This window comes from Sturnira hondurensis, unplaced genomic scaffold (genome assembly GCF_014824575.4).
Source record: "Sturnira hondurensis isolate 20B ecotype Veracruz unplaced genomic scaffold, ASM1482457v3 Scaffold0000022, whole genome shotgun sequence".
Taxonomy (NCBI): Eukaryota; Metazoa; Chordata; class Mammalia; order Chiroptera; family Phyllostomidae; genus Sturnira; species Sturnira hondurensis.
The window spans coordinates 773,442-794,253 of NW_028072653.1; the positions used below are offsets into that span (position 1 = coordinate 773,442).

Below are 20,812 nucleotides of genomic sequence, written 5' to 3' on the forward strand. Positions count from 1 at the left end.
CCGTGAGCCAGGTACAGGCACCATCTATACAGGCGGACGTATAGAGATGAACAGCGTCCACTCCTCACTACTGACCAGACTGGAGACCTGGGAGGACAGCTTGAAAGAGGCGCGCAAGTCAGTTCTGTACTATACATGCTTCATAAGAGATGACTATGAATGCATTAGTTAGACAAGGCAAGCTAAATTAGAAGGTCAGGCAGGGCTGGGAGGGCTGAAAAATCACACCACCAATGAGCATAATTACTCTTTTTTAAGTCTATTAAGTGCTGTTGTTCCATCAAGGCTCAGGGGTATAGGACATGAAGAACAAGATAAAGTAATGTGTATTTATTACTCCCACCGGATCAATTTACCAGATATTTTCAGCTCCATAAAGCAAAATACACAAATGCCGCCTTTGTTACTTTCCTCAAACTGCTTTATTTTCTCCAAAAGAGGGACTGGCTCTTGGAGAAAAAACATGACTGCTTTGTGAAGGTCCCCACGTCAACTCCCCTCTGTGGGGAAGTGCGCGAATGCTGGAGAGTCTGAGTAGGATGGGGGTGAGGGGCAGGAGAGAGACACTCGCCCCTTGGGGCAGACTGACGTGGGTTTGCAGGTTCGAGGGGTAAATGCGAGCTCTGTGCCGTGGGAACAATGGGCCTGGAGACCTGGGTTCAAACCTGTCTGCTACGTGCTGGCTGAGACACTGTAGCAAGTCACCCGCCCTCTGGGAACTCCGACTCTCATGGAATGGGGGGCACCCACCCTGCAGGCATTTGTAGCCCCCACTGACTGATAGCTTGCTAAATGCCAGAGAGATCTCTTTGCATAAACTATACATGAATGGCCAAGAGCACTGGGCAGCTGCTTTTAGGAAAGAGAAAACCTAGGCTGGGAAGGCTGAGTCAGGCACACTGAGTAGTGGGCCTGCTTTTCAAAATCCACGTCTGTCTGATCTGACAGCCCTCTGTTGGCCTTGATGCCCATCAGAGACCTTGATGAAGCCATGCTGGGCACACAGCAGGCATCAATGAAGGGGTGCCAGCTCCCTGGGACCCACCGCCCTTGCGCTACTGCTCGCAGTTGACCACTCAACTCAGGAAGACAACCAGCAAACCAAAAGGGGACGGAGACGCCTCTGGCCTTCAACACAGAGCTCTTTGCTCAGTGCTTCTGGATTGCATTATGCATTTCGTCACCTCTGAGCTTCCGACTGACCACAGTCCCCATACCCCTCCCCTCGACATTATAAGAAAAGTCAACCTTCACCCCAAAGTTGGGCACGCACTCCCCTCCCTCTTGCCAGGATTGAGAGAGAGAAAGGCAGGCGAGTCTGTAGGCCACAGAACAGAATGCTGTGATTTAAAAACCTTAGCCTGCCCTTCCCCATGTGCACAAGGAAAAGGAAACCAAACAACATCTGGGATTAGCATAATTATAGCATTTTAAATTTGTGTGTACAGCAACTATCACTAATGGTGACTTTCGGGGACAAGATAATTTAGAGAGAAGGCTTCGGCTTGCTCCCGTCCTCTCACTGGGGACGGGAGGGAGGTCCGCTCTCCTGGCCCCTCTCACGAGAGGCGCTCCAATAAAACAAAGCCTGTGTTAAGTTCTCTGAAAAAGCACAAGCCACTATACAAAGGCATATTATTATGGAAAGCTGTCTGCTCGGTCTTTGGAGCAGTTTCATTTGACAGAATATGTGGGTGGCTGTATGAATCTAGCTTTGTCTATTCACAAACACATGGGTTTAATAAAGTGCAGTTTGTTTTTTAAGGTGTGTGGTCCGCGGCTCAGTGAAACGCTCCTGTTTGACAAACACTGACCACGATCCTAAGAAAGGCGGGGCCCCTTTTTCTCCCCCTAACAATGGACGGCAAGAGGAGAAGCTTCCCAGGTCCACAGGAATAGCTCGTGCTGGCTCCATCCGCCACTTCCTGACCTTGCTCTTGAACTCTCACTCCACCTTCACACTCAGAGCCAAGAGGACGGCCGCTCGGATCTGAGTCACACACAGGGCTTCCTGGGGTGGGCTCCAGCCAAGTCCTTGCACGGTCAAGTGGTGGACGCAAGCTGTGGAGTGTTTCCTTAACACACAAATCCATCGTGACCTTGATTGCCCATCCCAAACCCAGGACAAGGGGCTGGGAACTTCACCATCAGGCCACCGGGGAAGAAGGGACACGTGCTTGGGCTGCTTGTTCAACGTTCCTAAACGTGATGTGCAACCGTAAGAATGGTTTTAAAGGTAAGCACACAAAACTCAAGCCTACTTCCTACTTGTCTCCTCTCTCCCTAGATAAGAAAAGTGCTGCCTGGCTTCTTTAGACCTCACCCAGGCGAAACCAAAGTTGTTTCCTATTTTTCAATAATCAGCCACAGTGTGGCAGTCGTCGTGGACACTATGCTGAGGCACCCACAGGATTACCTCTGACCCTTAGGTGACCCCCATGAAGCTGGCGTGATTATGTCCCTATTTCATAGATGAAGAAACCAAGGCACGGACGATAAGTCATGCACTCAACTGGTCGCCAGGATGAGAATTTCCTGCTCTGCGGAGACGGGAGGGAAGAGCCTTCAGAAGCCGGGGCCCCGCTGTAGCACATCAGCACACAATCACGGCTACCTTCTGTTGAAGGGGTGACTGGCAACCCCCCAAAGTGGAAAATATTACCATTTCTATTTGACAGGGAAGGGAACTGAGGTACAGGAGAGCTAAAGAATTTTGCCTTTTTTTTTTTTTTTTACACAAGAAGAATTCTGACCCGGACTGCCTAGTGAGTCACGGCCCTGGTTTTGCATTCCACCCCACCCGATCTGTCCCCTGCAGTCCCTGCGACAGACTCCAGAGACAGCAGATGCCAAAAGGAAAGTGAAGACGCCCCGTATGAAAACAATGGGAAGGATCTGGCACTGCACCCACGCTTTCTTCCTACTGCTGAGACACGTTAAGGCACTGCCCTTGGGGGGGACACACACTATTTATGTCACTGTGCTATAAAATTGCCAATAAAAGGGCCAGTGACTGCCCCAGAGGAAAGGCATGGGAGTTAGGTTCCGTTTAAACAGAGAAACCTGAAGGTAAAAATCCTCCCACTGCCCATCTTTGCTACGGGCGCAGACTGCCATTCACTCTTATCATCAGATTATTTTACTACTGGCCAAGAATAAATCAAGGTGAAAGGGGGTGAGGTGTAAAGATGGAGGCCCCTGCCCAAGACAAGGATATGAGCAAACTGATACATCATCCGACATCTTCCTCAGGTGACATGCTTTCAAGAAGCGTTTACCAAGGTTAACAGCACTCGGTGGAAGTGAGGCTGCTCTGAGAAGCCAAGGGCCGAGACTGAAGGCTGCCGTTCCTCCCCTGGGGTCTAGGTAGAGGGTGGACGCGCAGATGCTTGTCACGGTCCTTCCTGTCTTTGGTCAGCAGTGCCCCACCCCCATCCCCAGCCCCCCTGCTGCCTTCTGTTCCAGGCCTGTTCCAACAGGTGGCTCTGCCCCCCAGGGCTGCAGCACAGAAGTAGAGTTTGATGACAAACTGATCTCCCAAAGAGGCCAGCTGAGCCAGGAAGGAGGCCAACTTCATCTTCACAAGTGCTTTAGGAGGAGAAACAGACCTGTCCCTAGACTTCCTTTACCCTCATCTACTCATTTGATTTCTAATAGCTTCCATGAATGCCGTGAATGAAATTTCAGTTTGCTGTCAGTACACAGTGAATGGTAGCTCCACTGACTCTGTAGTCCACACTCCCTTAGCATTGCACTGTCTTCACCAAACTTGGGTGAAAGGTACCCGTTATTCCTGTTATACGTGGTGCTGAATCCGGCGGTCCCTCCCACACAGGGCCCGAGCTCCTTCAGAACGGAGATGGGGAGGGCCCCAACACGGGCAACAGGTGCAGAACGGAAGTCAGGCAAATGAGAATGCCCTCCTTTCCGTATTAGCAATTCATTAATGACGCACTTGCTGTGTGGCATGTGTTGGGTTCTTGCTTCAGTTCTCACCTTGTGTCCCAGTTAGGTGGGCTGGCTCTAGAGGGAAGACATCCTGCCTCATCTCTCCAGATGCAAGATCTACCAACATGTTCCCTGTTGTGCTCCCCTTACCAGAGATGAGGACTAATTTTTGTGTAGGCAGAAAAGCAGTGTTCTTTTTCCTCTTCAGAACTGGGGTGATGCAGTGATTAATAATCTGGATTTTGGAGCCAGACCGTACAGGTATGAGTCTCCGTTTAGCAGTTTACATACTGTGTGACCTTGGGCAAATGATTTAACCTCTCTTTGATTATTTCCATCTCTGAAACAGAGGTGGTAACAGTACCAGCCTCAGAGGGTTTTTTGAGAGGTGGGAATGATATCACATGTGTAAAAATAAGTTTGATATTACCTGGCACAGCATAAGTATTTGCTACTGTCATTACCACTTACCTTATAGTACCGAGCACACAAAGAACAAAAGTACTGAGTTGCGCATCTATGAACTCATTTTTATCAGTGGCAGAGCTCCCTGCCAATCACCCAACCCAAGTTTCCAGAGACTGCAACCCAGAGAAGAGGTGCCCTCACCTTTGGCAAACGCTCAGGGTCTCCAGGGTGCCGGGGAATGACCTTCTGTAACCTCTGGAAGCCATAGTCGATGGTGGGCTCATTGAGCGCTGCAATGGAGAAGCCACACAGTTAGAGCCGTTTCTGGGAACAGAGCGGGATTTGCCGCACTGGTGGTGCAGGTGTAACGGGGAAGCCGAAAGCTTGATCGATACCCTTTGAGTTAGATCACAAAGGGACCAGACGAATGCTTCTTTTGCTGAACATCCCCACCACCTTCTGCTAGTGACCGTGGCAGAGAGTGACTCGCTCAAAAGGCCACATAGTAGCAGGTCTTGAACCCTGCTCTTCTGGCCCCAGTGTTATACTCCTGCCATTACTGCACACAGAAAGTGAAGTGGTGTCTAATAGAGGTGTTTGGGGTTCACTTCAGTCAAAAGCGGAGGTCAAAATGCTCTAGCGCTTGTCCAAAAGTATCTACAGATTACAAAAAGCAGGAGAGTTGAAAATACTTGCTTCGTTGCCAAATCTCTTGTGGACCTCAGCTGATATAATGATATCTCAGTGCTTTCTGTGGCAATTAAGCCTGCAAGAGTGTGGCGAGGGGCAACGAGCGGGGCACTGAAAATGACCTTGATACAATACCCTCACATCTAAAATGAAAGACCGAGTCATCAACATCAGTATTATTTCAGGAAAAAGACCAGCCTCTATGGAGTACTGGCTAAGCAGTGGGGGCTCCAGGAATTCTGAAAAAGACTTAAAGAGCAAACCTGGAATAATATTTGGAGACAATGGGCCTTGTTATACTTCTGTTGGCTCTACCCTCCTCCAAGTCTCCTCAAAGCAAACACAAGCCCAAGTGGACTCTGGTCTGTCATTCTCAAATTGCCTCCCCAGGACATAAAATACCTCCATCCTTCTTCCCCCAATTAGGGAAAGATGGCAGCTTCATCCCCCACCCATTCCCCTCGTATCTTCTAAGTCATGGGTGGTGGGTGGGTGGGTTCTTTTCTTTTCCAGTGTAACCGAAGTGTTCAATCACATATTCTCTCCCATACTGAATAAAAAAAGACAGTCTTTGTAGTTCTCAGATTTAGCTATACATTAGAAAACAAGTTGCCACATGCTTCACTTAAAATGACTTTCCATTAATCTAAATTTTAAAAGTAAGATTCATACTACTGCTAACTTTAAAAAACCGTATTAAATTCAAATAGGTCCCAAGGCTAATGGAAGCAATTTGTATACCAACCCAAACTGACTGGCCCACTTTTCAAAATACAGGTATGATAATCTCGTGGTTTTAAAAGGACATTTAAATTGAAAGACTGTGAATTTAGTACATAATTATACCAATAGAACCCTTTAACTTGTCAACTTGTAAATCTAAAAGGCTATCAATCATTTCTAAAGAGGAAATAAACCTTAAAATTCCTTGATTGACAGTGCTTACTTTTTATGTATGAAAAAAAATAGGGGGTGGGGGAGGAGTGGGCATAAAGCGGCCAGAAATCCATTTACAAAAGTACATTGTTTTACATAGGTGAGTAAAAAGCCAATAATTACACCTCCAAAAGACACATAAATCAGAGTAAGTACTTTTTCCTCACTTGTATATTTTAAGTTAAAGTGAACTTGGGTAACTTTTTATCAAAAAAGGTTTCCCCCCACCAAATGCAATGCTTATTGAAGTTGTTAATAGAATAGCATTTTCATTTCAGATAATGTAATCATTTTTGCAAATATGAGATGTAGCCATGCCCCCCCCCCCAAAACAGCAAACTTTCAACCTGTCTCTTATGGTTATTAACTAAAATTACACCCAGGTGTACCAAATCTTTCTATCTATGCCAGTCTATGTGTCAAGGCACAATATTTATTCTTCCTCTCATTTTATGATTACTTTCTAAACCCTTGAGGAGAATTCTCTTTTCAAATTACACTTGTAGAGAAAAAGCCATAGGAGACTTTGTGCATGGAAGCTGTTACTGGTAAAATACAGGGAGTTGAGTCAAGAAATGCACGAGCGCGACAGGAGGGAGCACCTGGGCTCATTATACGTCACGTCCTTCCCCCACCCTTCAGGCGGATTGCCAATGGAAGAAGTTTAGCCATAAAAATAGCTTTAGACAACTAAATGCATCATTTTAGTATCTGAAGACATAATTTAGCATCTTGAAATTTTCAATTCCTGGCTTTATTTTTCGGTCTAAGCCACCAATAAAACCGGAATTGCCAACCCACCCCTTCAGTTGCCTGTGTAATGAATTAACCCTACTGTGTCAAAGGCCTGTGGTTGCTAATTGAATGACTCTCTGATGTATGGGAGAGGGGGCTGTGTTTCTCTGGCTGTTTGACCACCAGGCAGCAGAATGACTGACACTTAACACAGGCAATTAAAAGAACTGATTCAAATATCATATGGAATTAATAGCCCAAGAGCTTAGGAGAAGCCATTCAGCTGACACAAAGAATAATTGAATTAGACATATTAAACTCATTATTCAAAGAAAAATAAGCATGGACTCTGTGGAAGCATACTGTGTTGGAGAAAATATTTCAGAGAGTAAGAGAAAGGCTTTTATTTCCCATGCCTGTATGGCTTGCTCTATGCTCATATCTTTAAATATGTTAATCTGCCCTCAGTTTAGGCACTGAATAGCCCAATGCAACTGTCCAGTGCTGTACACAAAGATAACACTGAAGATATTCAAGACAAAGCCCACTGTCCTCAATTCAAAGGTGTCTGATGACTTTTCGGACTGTTGACTACAGAAAAAAATTAAACCCATTACTGAGTGGGAGCAAGCATTTGGTAAAGACTCTTTAAAAAAAGCCCTGAACACAGACGAACCGTCGATGGAGTACGATGCAGGCTCCAAAAGCAACGCCGCAGGGAACCAAGCACTTGCTGACATACTGCACGGCGAGGTTAAACAGCAGCTCCCAGGGACACACGCGCAATATGGTCACTTTTCAAAAAAGCAAACAGAGACCGAAGAAAACGTGTCTTTGTCGAAACTGCCTAACCACGGTTATTTCTAAATGAGGGCCTTAAAAGGCTGTTTCTTCCTCCTCTTTGTGCTGAGCCTTCTCTACATTTTCCACAATGAACATATATTGCTTTTATAATCGAAGAAAAAGGTTAGGAGCAAGAGATTATCGCCAAGATGGAATCTGACCTGCTTGTAGAAAGTAATGACATAAGAAACTATGCCTTAAAAGGGGTCTGTCTACCCTTTAATAACCCTGCACAGGTTATTACAGACCATAAGAAAAATAAGTAGTATACTTCTGGCCAGTTGTATAAATATGTGACTATTCATAAACTCTCTGAAAATCAACAGAGAAGGTAACAGGGAGGAATCATAAAGAATGGTATATTTATTTCATCAGTGGGGGTAGTTGTACCTTAGGGACATACATCGACCCTGCAAGAATGTAATATAAAGTTAATCCTTCAACAAAGTGACTTCATTGTGTTCAAGCACAGGGCTCAGGGGACACCAGTAGAAATGGGGCTAATCAATGTTTTCCCCCTAAAACTTGGGACAATTCCGAGAATCCAGTAGAGAAAGAAGAAAGCTTAATTGGGCATAATTAACCAAAAATAAAGAAGCATGAGCATTTTAAGTTGAAAGAAGGAACAACGAAAAAAGCTGTAAATTGTCAAAGGAATGCGATGGCGCGAGCAGCGTCTGTGGCCCTGCTTCCCGACAGCAGGTCACACTCTCTGGTTAGGGTTCGAGGGGGTGTCACCCTAAACCGGTGAGGGCTGGTAACAGAATAAAGGAGGCTCAGAGGTTTAGAAAAATCCATAATCCCAAACAAGAAAAAAACCTCCATTTTTAAATGACCAGAATAAAATGGGACCAATGTGGGCACGTTAAAAATTTCACAAGATAATAAATTCTCTGTTGATTCAATCATCATTTTTTAGTGCCTGCCACATGTTCAGACGGCATTTGTGGGAATTAACCGCTTTGTGTCACAACACTATAAGCCCTTAAAAACAAACTTTCTGAGAGATGTGTTTAATCCAGCCCCAAAAGATACGTGAACCACTTGTGCAGTTGGAACGCAGCTCCGACCCTCGCAGCAGGCTGCCCTCTGGAGGGAGAATCTATTGTCTCACCTCCCCGAGGGGTCGGATGGTGGGTCACACTATACTCAATAGAGGCATGCGTATTTAAAGAGTGACCAGGCTCTTAGGGAGCCACGGACGTTTGAATTCAGATGTCTTCCATGACCCGCTCACACTTAGAAATAGATACACAAGCTGAGGAGGACCTTACGGAGCCGGGTGTGATACTACGGCACGTCTGAAACCTTCCTAGAAATGCACAAAAAGGAGAACAAGCATCAGGGCCGGCATCTCAGCTGAGGTCTCGGGAGAGTTCTCTTGCTCACAGCTATCATAAGAGACCAAGGCTGAACTGGAAATACAGTCTCCATGCGTGAGGCTGGCATTTCAGCTTGTTCAAAGCCATTTGTTTTCAAAAAGTCAGAGTTAATTAAATGGTTAAAAAAAAAAAACTGAGCCACTTCATCTAGCCCTGTGTTGGAACTGCTTGTAAAGTCACAACTATCAACAACTAAATCTAACGCAAAAATAAAAACAAACACAAACTAAGCGAACACCCAGAACAGGAACAAAATCACAGAAATGGAGATCACAAGGAGGGTCAGTCGCCTGCAGGGAGAATGGGGGGAAAGGAGCAGGGAATAAGAAGCACAAATGGTAAGTACAAAATAGGGGTGGGGGTTAAGAATAGCATGGGAAATGGAGAAGCCAAAGAACTTCTATGTACGACCCAAGGAGACGGACTGAGGGTGGGGAGAATGCTGGAGGGAGAGGAAGTGAGGGCGGAGGGGAATAAAGGGGAGAAAAAATGGGACAACTGTAATGGCATAATCAATAAAATGTACTTTAAAAAATGTCTGGGGGCTCCTTCCCAGTCTCACAATGTCAGACCCCCCTAAACGAGACCAGTCACTTTCCATACAGGACCAGTCCATGCAGAGTCCTTCTCTTCTGAGGTTCTGGTCCAGACAGAGCGGTTCTGGTTGTGCAGGACTATTTTTTTCCAGCGTCCAAATTTTCAGGCAGCATGTCATGCTAAATGCAAATAAAATTGAGCATAATATGACCAGATTTTATGCACTAACACTAATGACGAGATTACCAAATCCATTCAAAATGTGATAATGAGTAAATCCTATAACTAAATATATATGTGGATTGTGGCCTTTTTGTATGCCTTTAGCTTTTTTTTTTTTTTTTTGAAATCCACTTCACAAACACATCAAATAAAGAAAATTCTCTTTAAGGGGATTTATTTGCAAATTAAAATCCCATTCTCAGTTATGAAAATTGATTTTTTCTCTTTTCAGAGTTTTTTCTTTTTTCAAATCACTGCTCTGTCCGTAACTTCTTGAGGACTTATTCCTGGCAATGATGGAACGAGAGGCTGGAGAGCGATGTTCCCAGCATTGTGGGGAGGGCGCTCGGGGTGCCGTTCCAACGTCAGAGAGCAGCGCTCCCCTGCTTTTATAGCTCAGCGAGTCGCTGCAGTGTTTTAACATATTTCTGGGGTTTTAATTTCCTTTTTTTAATGGTTGTGTGACATGATGTCATTTTGACTGGACATAAAAAGAAACGCAGATATTATTAGGAAGGTCATATTTATATTCCACTGCCACTTAATGTCCAAACAGATCTCTAGACCCCCATGCCAAATACTAAGTAAAACCTCACAGCAGAGGCAGTGATGAAACCAGCACCTGGGTCTCCGACCCTCCCTGGTGACTCCTCTCTGTTCGAACTAAAGGGCTAACAGCAGAGCGTTTCCCTCCAAGGCAGATCCATTCTGGGCGCGAGAGAGTTATTACACATGTGTTAGGCTGAGCCTGTTTGTTTCTCAATGGCCCCATTTTTCTCTCTGTTTCTAAATTGACAACCAGAGGTACACAATAAAACCGCAAGTTATCTTCACAAACCTATCTTTAAGATTGACTAAAATATATAAAGGGGGAAAAATCAACCAGAACCCTAAACAAGGGCCAGAAATCTGGTTCAGGAAGGAATCTGCTGCCTTCCCAGCCATTTGGAGATGTCATTACTTGCCTAGAGGTTTAACGCACAGACAATGTTCAGGGCTGTCTCTTCAGTGTACAGGATCCACTCCCTGAGAAACCTACACCCACGCCCTCACAAGCGCAGCCCCTGTTTTCGGTGTGAAATGCTTTTCCAGCCTGGCACCTTGCCTCAGGAGCCAGCGAGATCCAGGAGCGCTTTGGGAAGAGGCTCACCGAACTGCAGAAAGCTGTAACTGAACCAGAAGGGTGTCAGGACGAAGCCAGCACGGGCAGAATTTACCAACATAGGAGCCAAAGGAAAGTTTCCAAACTGGCTTTGAACATGCTCTGACTTCTTATTTGTAGTCTTCAAACCTCTCGATGTGTGGCAACAGCTATGAGATTCAAAAATCAGGCGAAAGAAGTAATACCTTTCTCTGCCGAAGGTCCAATTAGTTGGCTTATGGGGCTGCGTGCTCCGCAAAGCGTGGAGCAGGAGCAGGCGAGGTAAAGACCAAAGAGAGAAAGGGAACTGGAAAGTGGAGGGAGCCCAAGAGGACACTTGGAGAAAGAGATGCTAGACCCCGAGGACTGTCACTTGGAAGGCAGAGAACTTGCGTGTGTTTGGAAATTAATAACTCTTCCAGAAGCAAAAGCAATCAAGAGCAGGAAGGAAGAATTAAGAGGGACTTTCTTTTGTTTTTCAAAATGGAAATAGCTTTGCTGTTTTTCTAAATTTAAAAGAAATGCATTCTCATTGTACAAAATATACAAAAGAAAACATGAAAAAGGGGAAAGAGCCGCATAATTGTCCCGCTCAAATGTAATCTCTATTTATATGAGTATGTATGCTTTCAGACATTTTCACAATACTGTTTCATATAAATATAGATTACATACATACTTACATCCAGCTCATTCTTTTTAATGGTTATAGCATTCTGCACTACAAGGATAGCCATAATTTCTTAACACATTTCCTGTTAAAGGGGGTGTATGTTTTCCCCCCAAATTTTCACTGACTTAAGAGTGCTATAATCAACAACATGGAAGAAATTCTTGGATATAAGAAAATGCACATTTCCCCTGGCTGGTGTAGCTCAGTGGATTGAGCACGGGCCTGCGAAGCAGAGTAGTGCAGTTCGATTCCCAGTCAGGGCACATGCCTGGGTTGCAGGCCAGTTCCCAGCAGGGGACACATGAGAGGCAACCATACATTGATATTTCTCTCCCTCTCTCCTTCCCTTCCCCTCTAAAGATAAATAAATAAAATCTTTTAAAAAGATAAATATTTAAAAAGAAAAAAAGAAAATGCACATTTCAAGTTGTTCGATATGTGTATTTCCTAACTATCCTTTATAAAATTTATACCAATGTATGCTTCCACAGGTTACTTCTAAAAACATCTGCAAAACAAAATTAAGATTTTTGCATCTTAAACACAATTCTCTAAGTCATAAGGACTGGAGGTTTTTAATAGATGTTGAGCATCACAATGACTACTTCTGGAGCATCATTTGGAATGCCCTCTGGGGTCATGTAAGATCCCTTTCCCAGTAATATCAAAGTGCTTTACAGACACTATTTCACTGACTCCTTCAATATTCTTTTGACATAAATGTCAAAAATTATTACCCCCGTTGGAAGGTGACAAACTGAGGCACAAAAAGATCTGGCTGCATAAATCAGAACAACTGTTTTACTTACTATTCCAAGATGACTACTTTTTAAAATATTGATACATCTCTACTTGCAGCCTACTGACAAGACCTACTAGCAAACTAATTGAACTGCTGCTTTTTTACTAAATATCTGTGAAACAGAAATCCAGCACTAGGAGGAATTCTTGTTCCCCAACTCCTGACTTCAGACAGGAGAACAAGTTGCTGGGCTTAATTTCTTTACTTAAAGCTCAGCACATCAACTAACAAAAACCTACGGGGAGGCCATTTTGGTATCTCAAACTTGTCCCACAAATGATAAGAAACGGTGTTTCCTGTCTCACCAAGTTCGCCTACGTCTCAGAAGTTGATTTGTCTTTTGGGAAAAATAGACACACACCGAGTTGTATTCTTCTAAAGGATCCTTGGTGAGAAGTCATTGGCAGATGTACAGCATTTCTTTGTAAACAGATGACTTCCTTGCCCTGGAGGCATATACTCCATCTAAAACAGGACCTAGGTGAACGTACCCCAACCAGGGACAAGTGTACTGTTCTCTGACTGTAATCAGGGTGATGAGAAAGCTGCCCCTGTTATTGGGTATGATGTGCTCTGAACAGCTTGGCCTTCCAGGAGTTTAGATTTCCAAATTTGAGGCAAGTCTACAGCTAAAATTAAATCCCTCATGTAAACTAAAGCTTGAAGATTTTCATGACATTTTTTTTTTTGGCTTTCAATCTTCTTCATTTTGGATTTTTAGAAAATGGGGACTATATTTGAATAAGAAGAGGACGATTTTCACTGTGTAAAGGATGTCGGTGTTTGAATACTGAAGACCAATACACTCTTTTCTTTCTTAACGGTTAAGGGTAAATCCCTAATTTCCTTCCCTACTGGTGTATCTTCTGATGTAACAAGAGTAATATTCTCTAATTGTTCTTCAGATCGCTACCCAAAGAGTTTTGACAATAACTGTTATCGGGAAGTACAATCACCCAGCCTGTCTGATAAACATGTTTGCTTGTATGGCCCCCCCAGCGAGTGCCTGACACCCTACTTTTATCATCCTGTGTGTGTTCAGAATGAGCTTAGAACAGCAATTGCCAGGAATAGGCAGGCGATAAACCGCATTGATTTAACACATCTTGTTTTCAATCTTGCTTGGATTTTCTGAGCACGCATTTTTCCTGTACTCTGGCTTGTAGCTTTTATCTGACGAGCTGATCCCTTTTCACTGGAAAATGAAAAGGTCGCACAATAAGACACGGTTTACTGGAACTTGAACACGCACCAGGGAAAGTATTTTAGATAAATACTGTCAGACAGAGTGGAGCTGAATTTCAACAACACAATTGCTAAACAACAATACTTATTACTCTCCTAGAGCAAGCTACCAGCAACTTACGGCTCTCAGCAGGGAGTGGCACAGAGTCGGGCTCCGAAGCGAAGCGACCCTTCTCTGAGCCACGCGCTAACCAAGCATTGAGTTCTGGGCGGAGGTCCTACTGGTGAGTGTTAATACGACAGTTTTATGAGACAACTCAAACACTTCTCCCACCGTTCACAGAGCCGTTTTGTCTAAGCCAGCAGACAGGGTTCGGAAGGGTTGGATAATGAAGTTACCTCAGAGCCCTGCAAACCAGCAGGCTGAGAGGGGGAAAAAAATCCCAAGAAAACTGACTCCCGATAATCCATTAATTCCATTAATAAGACAGGAAAGTACTTGTAACTTGCAGATATTGGAGGATTAAGTGATTAATTGGTAATATTTTAATGGAGTCAGGAGAACTCAGAACAAGTGGGCTATGTAGAGAGCTACGATGGCCTTGCAGGTAAGCTTAGGCATTGTTATCAGCCTAAACTCCAACCTAAATAGCATTTTGATATAAAATAAATGAAGTTGGCCTTCTTCAGTATTGACCCGGCCTAAGTGATTATTATTGCTGCATATCGTTAGCCTTAGATTCAGCCAGAAAGTCTCCTCTACCTACAGGTCCTTTCGAACCTGAAATCCTTTCTTCTTAGCTTTAACACACATTTTCTTCATAATTTCTCCTCCAGAGCGTCTCCTACTTTCTCTGTTCACAGTGCCTTGAGTATCTTAGCAATCTATCCACAGTGCCTCTAACCCGAAAGAAATACACCAAGAGGTTCTGTTTATTAATCACTTATGTTTGAACAGCTTAATGTTTATAGTCTAACAATTCAGTAGCTATTCGAAAAAGTACAAATAAACTGGAAGAAAAAATATATACACATAAGTACAATATTTTTATTTCTTTCTAAAGTAAAAACATTTACTCACTCATGAGGTGTGTGCTCCTGTTGGACACTGCCAACTTCTCAACCCTTGGAGTAAGATCGGACATCACTACCCTCTTTTCTATTATTACACACTGGTTTTCACATGACACTTCCTTTGAATGGCAGCAACCACTGAAAATTCAGCTTCACACAGCTCCGACACCACCAAATGGAATGCAGTACGAGCTAATGCCTAGCTGTGACCTTGAACTAGTACTTTGTGTGGTATCTGGCAGACTGAAAGTGTCACCTCTTTCCCTCAAATTTCAAACATCTCATGGCACCCATGTTACTCCGCAGGGACACCTTGGTATACTCACAGAAGTTTAAAGAACATGAATCCACCAAGAAGCATGGAATGAATGCAGGGCAAAGATGTAACAAGGATCCATTATATTCAATCATTGTGTGTTTTCTCCAATTAATAATTTTAACAGCAGCATCAGCAAACACTTCCTAATGACTTACTGCATGCCAAGCATGTCATATGTGTCCACCCATCTAACCTCTATCATGACCCTAAAATGAAATCCTATTGATATTCCCACTATTCAGAGAAGGAAACCGAGGCTTGGAGGAATTAAGTATCTTGCCTAAATCCACAGAGATAATGCGTGGAAGACCTGAGATTCAAAGCCAGGCAGTGTGCCTTGCAAGCCCTGCTCCTAACCTTCTTGTTAGAACAGCCAAGTTGGGACAATGAAGCCTCCAGAACAGGCCTATAAGAGTTCACTTCACAGCACTTTTCTAATGCTTTTCTTGCTCTCCATATACCCTTACATCTGCAGTCTAGTCTAGTCCCTTTCTTTGTCTTAACTTACATCCCATGGAAACCTCTGTCTCCTCCTCCAGACCACTCGACTTCCATTTCTCTAACAGCACACTCTGCTCCCCTTGGTTCTAACTTTTCTAGAGTGAGTCACAGCCAGACGTGCATCGGCTACATCGCTGACCAACTATGTGCCTTTTGGAAAGGTCACATTCTTTAAGTCCTCCTAATCTGCAAGGTGAAGGTGTGTGGGGTGCTATTTGTACACTGCTTAGTATGTACAGTGCTTTGCACATAATAACCACTCAACAGGCAGTTGTTACAACTCAGAACACCTGCTACGTGCCAGACACGGGGGCAAATGTGGCAAATGCAGGGTTAGTTATACATACTACGTATTCCATCCTTGCAAGGGACTCCAGAACCTAGAGGAGCAGAAAGACATTCACAGAATCGGAAAACAACGTGGTAAATTCTGTATGAGGATGTAGAATTCTAGGAGAACATCAATGAAGTTCACTTGTCTTTGGGGCTCAGCCTTCCCTCCCCTGGTTACACTAATTTGAAATCACAGTTCAAAGAGTCCCACCACTTCTGGGTCTCATACGTCGCCCGGAACTAGAGCTCTATTCATGGTAGGACACAGTTGTTTTGAAACACTATCAATTCGGTGAGCAAATGGGAAGAAAAACAAGTAGAAAACACCTAATTAAGGTGAGATTCTTTCCCAGACTTGGGATGTTTTACAATGTTTAATTAACTTGATAAAACCGGGTGCTCGCTGTATACAAGGCTGCGTGCTGATGAAGATGAACAGAAAAATGGCAACAACACAGGGTCTGGTTTCCTCTGCACCCCCAACTGGAGATTATCCAGTTTAATAAACTCTGACCAGCACTGCGATGTGAGGGACCCTTGAGGCAGCAACCACTGAAGTTGGAGTGTGTAATCTCCAGTGGGAAATAGGACTGTAAGCTAAACAAAAAGATGCAAAACAGCTTTCCTGATGTCCTGATAGTGTACTGCACAGAAGGAAAAGATAATTCCTTATAGTGGAGCCAGGGGAACATTGACCAAAGAGGTCATATTTCAGCTGGATATGTGAGGATAAATAGAATTGTTCTAATGGAAAGGGTGGGAAGAGCATCTCAGGCCAAAGGAACAGCATGAGCAAAGGCACAGATAGAAAAGGACATGATATGTTCAAGTAAGGTTGGATATTCCAGCTTGGGAAGAACATAGCTTATATACTGACTGTTGGGTGTTGAAGAGTACCCGTGGGTGACACTATTGGCCTGGAGTCCCTTGCTAAGAGCCCTATCTGGTAGGCAATAGGGAGCTAGTTAAGCTTTTCTGTATCATAGGAATAGCACAATCGGATCTGTAGTTCAAGGACATAACCATTAGAGTCCAATAAAAGGCAGATCAATTTCAAAGTCAGTGCTATTGCAATAATCCAAGTGGAAAATGAAAGATCAACTAATGATGAGGTGATCATGGAGGAAAAGGGAGATTTTAGAGATGCTTTATAACAGAATTTATATGACTTCAGTACGTGTTAGATGTGAGTAGTTAGAAGGAATAGAAATGACTCCGATACTTCTAATTTAGCTGAGTGCATGGATGGAGTGGCTACTTAGCAGGAACAAGAATGCAAAAAGATAACTATACGTGGAGGGAAAAAGTCACGAGTTCCATTCCAGGCATGCCGAATTTTAAATGCCAATATTACATCCACAGGAAAGTGTTTAGTAGAGTTGGAAATAAAGAACTGAATCAGAGCAAAAAGACGGGGTATGGAGTTAATGTTATAGGCAATGCCAAGATTCAGGGCAGAGCTGAAACCACTGGCGTGAGAAGCGAATGAAGGCAGACAGCTCTGTGGGGAACACTGACAGTTAGGGAATAGAAAAAGACCCAGAGACTAAAAGGACAAAGGCAGGTGGGGGGAAAAAAGGAGAAAAGATACCAGGAGAGAATAATGTCACTGAAATAAAACGGGGAGCTTCAAATAAAAGGGCTGTCCACGCCCCCTAGTGCAGCTGGGTAACCAACCAGGAGCGCTCTGAGGACATGCTTTCCAAGTCGACCATTCCAAGGTCAACGATGCAGGCATAAGCAACTTTGGAAGACTGGGGAATGCTTGAACCCAGAGGATATGCTTTCCTTTCATCTCAGTAACGCCTAAGCAAAGATCTGAACACACCAAGTGGGCAAGGGTTGTTGGCAAACCTGTTTGCCCAACTGATGCTTCGCTGGTGACAAGAGGCACATGAGAGAGTAGAAGCCACTCAGTTCCAGATCAGAGTCAACAGAGTCCCCAGGAAAAGTATGGAACTCCTTTGGCGATGCCCAGTTCACCTTTAGATTTGTTCCACTCCTGTTAGACTAGGAAGGATGAGCGTGAGAGGCTTTTCCACCACTCTTGGTTCTCTCTGCTCCCAGTCTTGATGCCTCTCTCATAAGAAGTGTATGGAACCAAGATGATCACTCGGGTCACCCTCATGAGGTTCTACTGCTTCCAACCCACCCTAGATGTAGGCCTGTGAACCACGGAGGGCTGGATCTCTTTGCCACAAGACACTGACAAAATACATTTGTATATATAACCAGAATCTAATCTTCTCCTCTAGATGCTGGTGGTCTTAATATGGGTCCCTGATGACTTACAATCAATAGCTGTTTAGTTAAGCAATTCACTTGTTTCGGAGTACCAGTTATTGTGTGGGCAATGGGTATGTGGCCACTTCCGCAATAACCCCACATCTCCCGGTGGAGTGAACACTACAATCCCACATTTGTTGCTATTAGCTCATGAGATTCTGGAAACCAATTTTGAAAAGCAAGTAATAAAGCACCACATAAAAAATAATGGTGTAATTACTTCTTGGTCAGGTTAAACCTACTGTGACGATAAAAACCAAAGGGGATCAGCAAGCATCCTAAGTGAGTTTGCTATAAATTTGAGACTGGATCTGACCTTCAGTGATGAAAAGGCTTGAACCTACCCACCTAAGCCAGGTGCACAGAAGGCTCTTTGTGTCGGGTACCATGACCAGATCTGTTTAAAAGTGCTATAATGAATTTATCCCAGTAATGCCTATGTCAGCTCGAAAGAGCTAAAGAGAATGGACCTATCACTAAATTATCAACCTATCAACCCAAAGGCTTTCAGATCCTCACTTGAATTTAGCATCTGCCCAACCCAAAAAGGGCAGGGGGGGTCAGAAACTGCATCAGAAAGCAATCACCATGCTGCTGTTACATGTTCTCTAGATATAACGGACAAAAAAGAAAGCAGGGTGGGAGGGGATCTATTTGGAACACAAATCACACTGTCGAGGAGGTAAAGGGAAATGCTGGTTATTGCTGTTGATCTCTAAGCAAACACTCATTGATGTAACCAGAAAAAACACCAGCCTCCACTTTCATTTCTCATCCCTGGTGCCTGAGAGGCGACCCTGGTCCATTCGGGCACATGAGTGCAGGGGATAGGAAAGAGGCTTAGCCAAATTTATGCCAGGAACTTTTAAGAATGCCATGGCACATTCCATGTTTCAGGATGACTAATTTTTCCTTAGTACTACTGTTGGTCATTTCCAGCTCTTGGGAGGAGGTGTAGTTAATGCCTCTGTTTCGTCCTTCTGAGACTTGCAAACGGTTCTCCTAAGGGGCACGCGTCCTGAACAGACTTTATGCCGGGACGCTGACAGATCAACAGAGGACAAATTTTTACTACTAAGAGTGACCTGTATGGTTAAATTCTCAATGACAGCAACTCACATGGAGACAGAAGCTCTCTTGGACATTGATGGTTGGTTAGAAAGGGATCTAGTCTGTTGGAGGGCAAATTGGTCATCCATTGGTGGAGAGGATAAAAGGCTATGTTCGGAAGCTAAATCATTAAGTCCAGAGACACCCCCAAAAGCAGACCCTGTGGCCACACAAACCACTCCTCAGAATTCTCCAGGTGGGCCAGGCCCACCCCAGCCACACCAACCTCATCATACTTCACAAATGCCATCTTATGGTTCAAGTTCCTGCTCTTCTTTCTTCAAACTGGGACTTGAGAGACAAATTCTCCAAACTAAATCTTCCAATTCCTTCTAAATTAATGGGTGTGATGGAGCAGCTCAAAATGAATAGTAAATGGGAACAAGGAAAAATAAATGACCTTCCTCCTATAATCTGCCTCTCCCATCTGCTGGACCCTATTGGAGCTGGTGAATTTTAGAGGAAATGAAAAATACATATTTAACTCCATCTGTGGAATTGACTTTGCCTGAGGCCACTGTGTCAGATATTGTTTCTGAGATTTTCAGAGAGCTGGGACATATCTGTGGGGGCAGAGAGACCAGGCTTGATGAACTGCTGACCTAGTCCCAGATGGAAAAATTCTACGATTATATTGGGACAATAGGTACTGTGACCCTTTAAGAGCAAAATCAAACATACTGGATTGCATTTTTCAAAATCTCCCAAAACGACTTTGAGGTAATAATACATTCTTCTCAGTCTCTGTGTTAATGCTGGAATTAAGAACCTGATCTTGGTGTGGTCAGAGTGAGAGGCAGAACACCTACTCAGTGAACTTCAGAACTTTATTGCTGCCAAGATCCTTCCTTTTACAACACACACACACACACACACAAGACCACACTTCAGAGACCCTAAGTGGTCCGTGCAAGATCAGACAGGTAGGTAACAGCTGTCTCGGAACAAAAACTCAGGTGTTGGACCCATCTACCCAAGGTCCCCTGCAGGTCTCCCCAGCAGCCGGGTTTAAAATACAAAGGGTCACATAAAACAGAGAAGTGGTACTCAGCATTTTTCTTTTGTGAACTTATTCTTTTTCTTCCACACCCCACGAGGTAGGTATTCCTATTTCACAGATGAGGAAACTGAGGCAGTTAGCGTGGGGATGAGGGGCAGGCAGGCAACGAAAAGAGGTGTGATTACATCACACCTACGGAAAAGAACATCAGACCTTCCCCGCCGATGACAACATCTTCATTACAAGATTCAACTGCCAGTCATTTCAAAGCCCAAAGGCCCTGCACGAATGTGGGGAAGGCTAGCAAAGGCTCCCAGGATCCTGAAAGTCTTTTGGAGCATGTCTACACAGTGCCCACAGTTCTGTTGTTCTTTTTATTTATTTATTTTTGTTTGTTTGCTTTGTTAATCTCTCCTAAATTCTGTTTTGTAAAAACACCTGGGATGCTCTGATTTTACCTATTCTTATCATGGAAGCATGGTAAGAATTCTAACTGGTGCCCAGTTAGAATGTTCCAGAGACTATGCTCCACACTATGTTACACGCCATTATTTCTTAGCTGCCACGGTGACATCTGTGCTGTTATCCTCACCATTTTTACAGATGAGGGAAGACCCAGAAGATGACAGAGAGGGGAAGGATCCTACCCAAACTTTACAGCAGTGAGAGCAGAACCAGGAGTCAAAC

At 44.0% G+C, this 20,812-nt stretch overlaps 1 protein-coding gene across 8 annotated transcripts in view; it reads right to left on the reverse strand.

Annotated features, from left to right (window-relative positions):
- EBF1 (EBF transcription factor 1) overlaps nt 1–20,812 on the reverse strand; it is a 380,950-nt gene that overhangs the window by 32,783 nt on the left and 327,355 nt on the right. For all 8 annotated transcript variants that reach the window (XM_037046891.1, XM_037046185.1, XM_037045547.1 and 5 more), the window contains exon 11: nt 4,558–4,646. In XM_037046891.1, the coding sequence (XP_036902786.1) occupies nt 4,558–4,646 (89 nt within the window). The remainder of the gene's footprint in view (nt 1–4,557; nt 4,647–20,812) is intronic.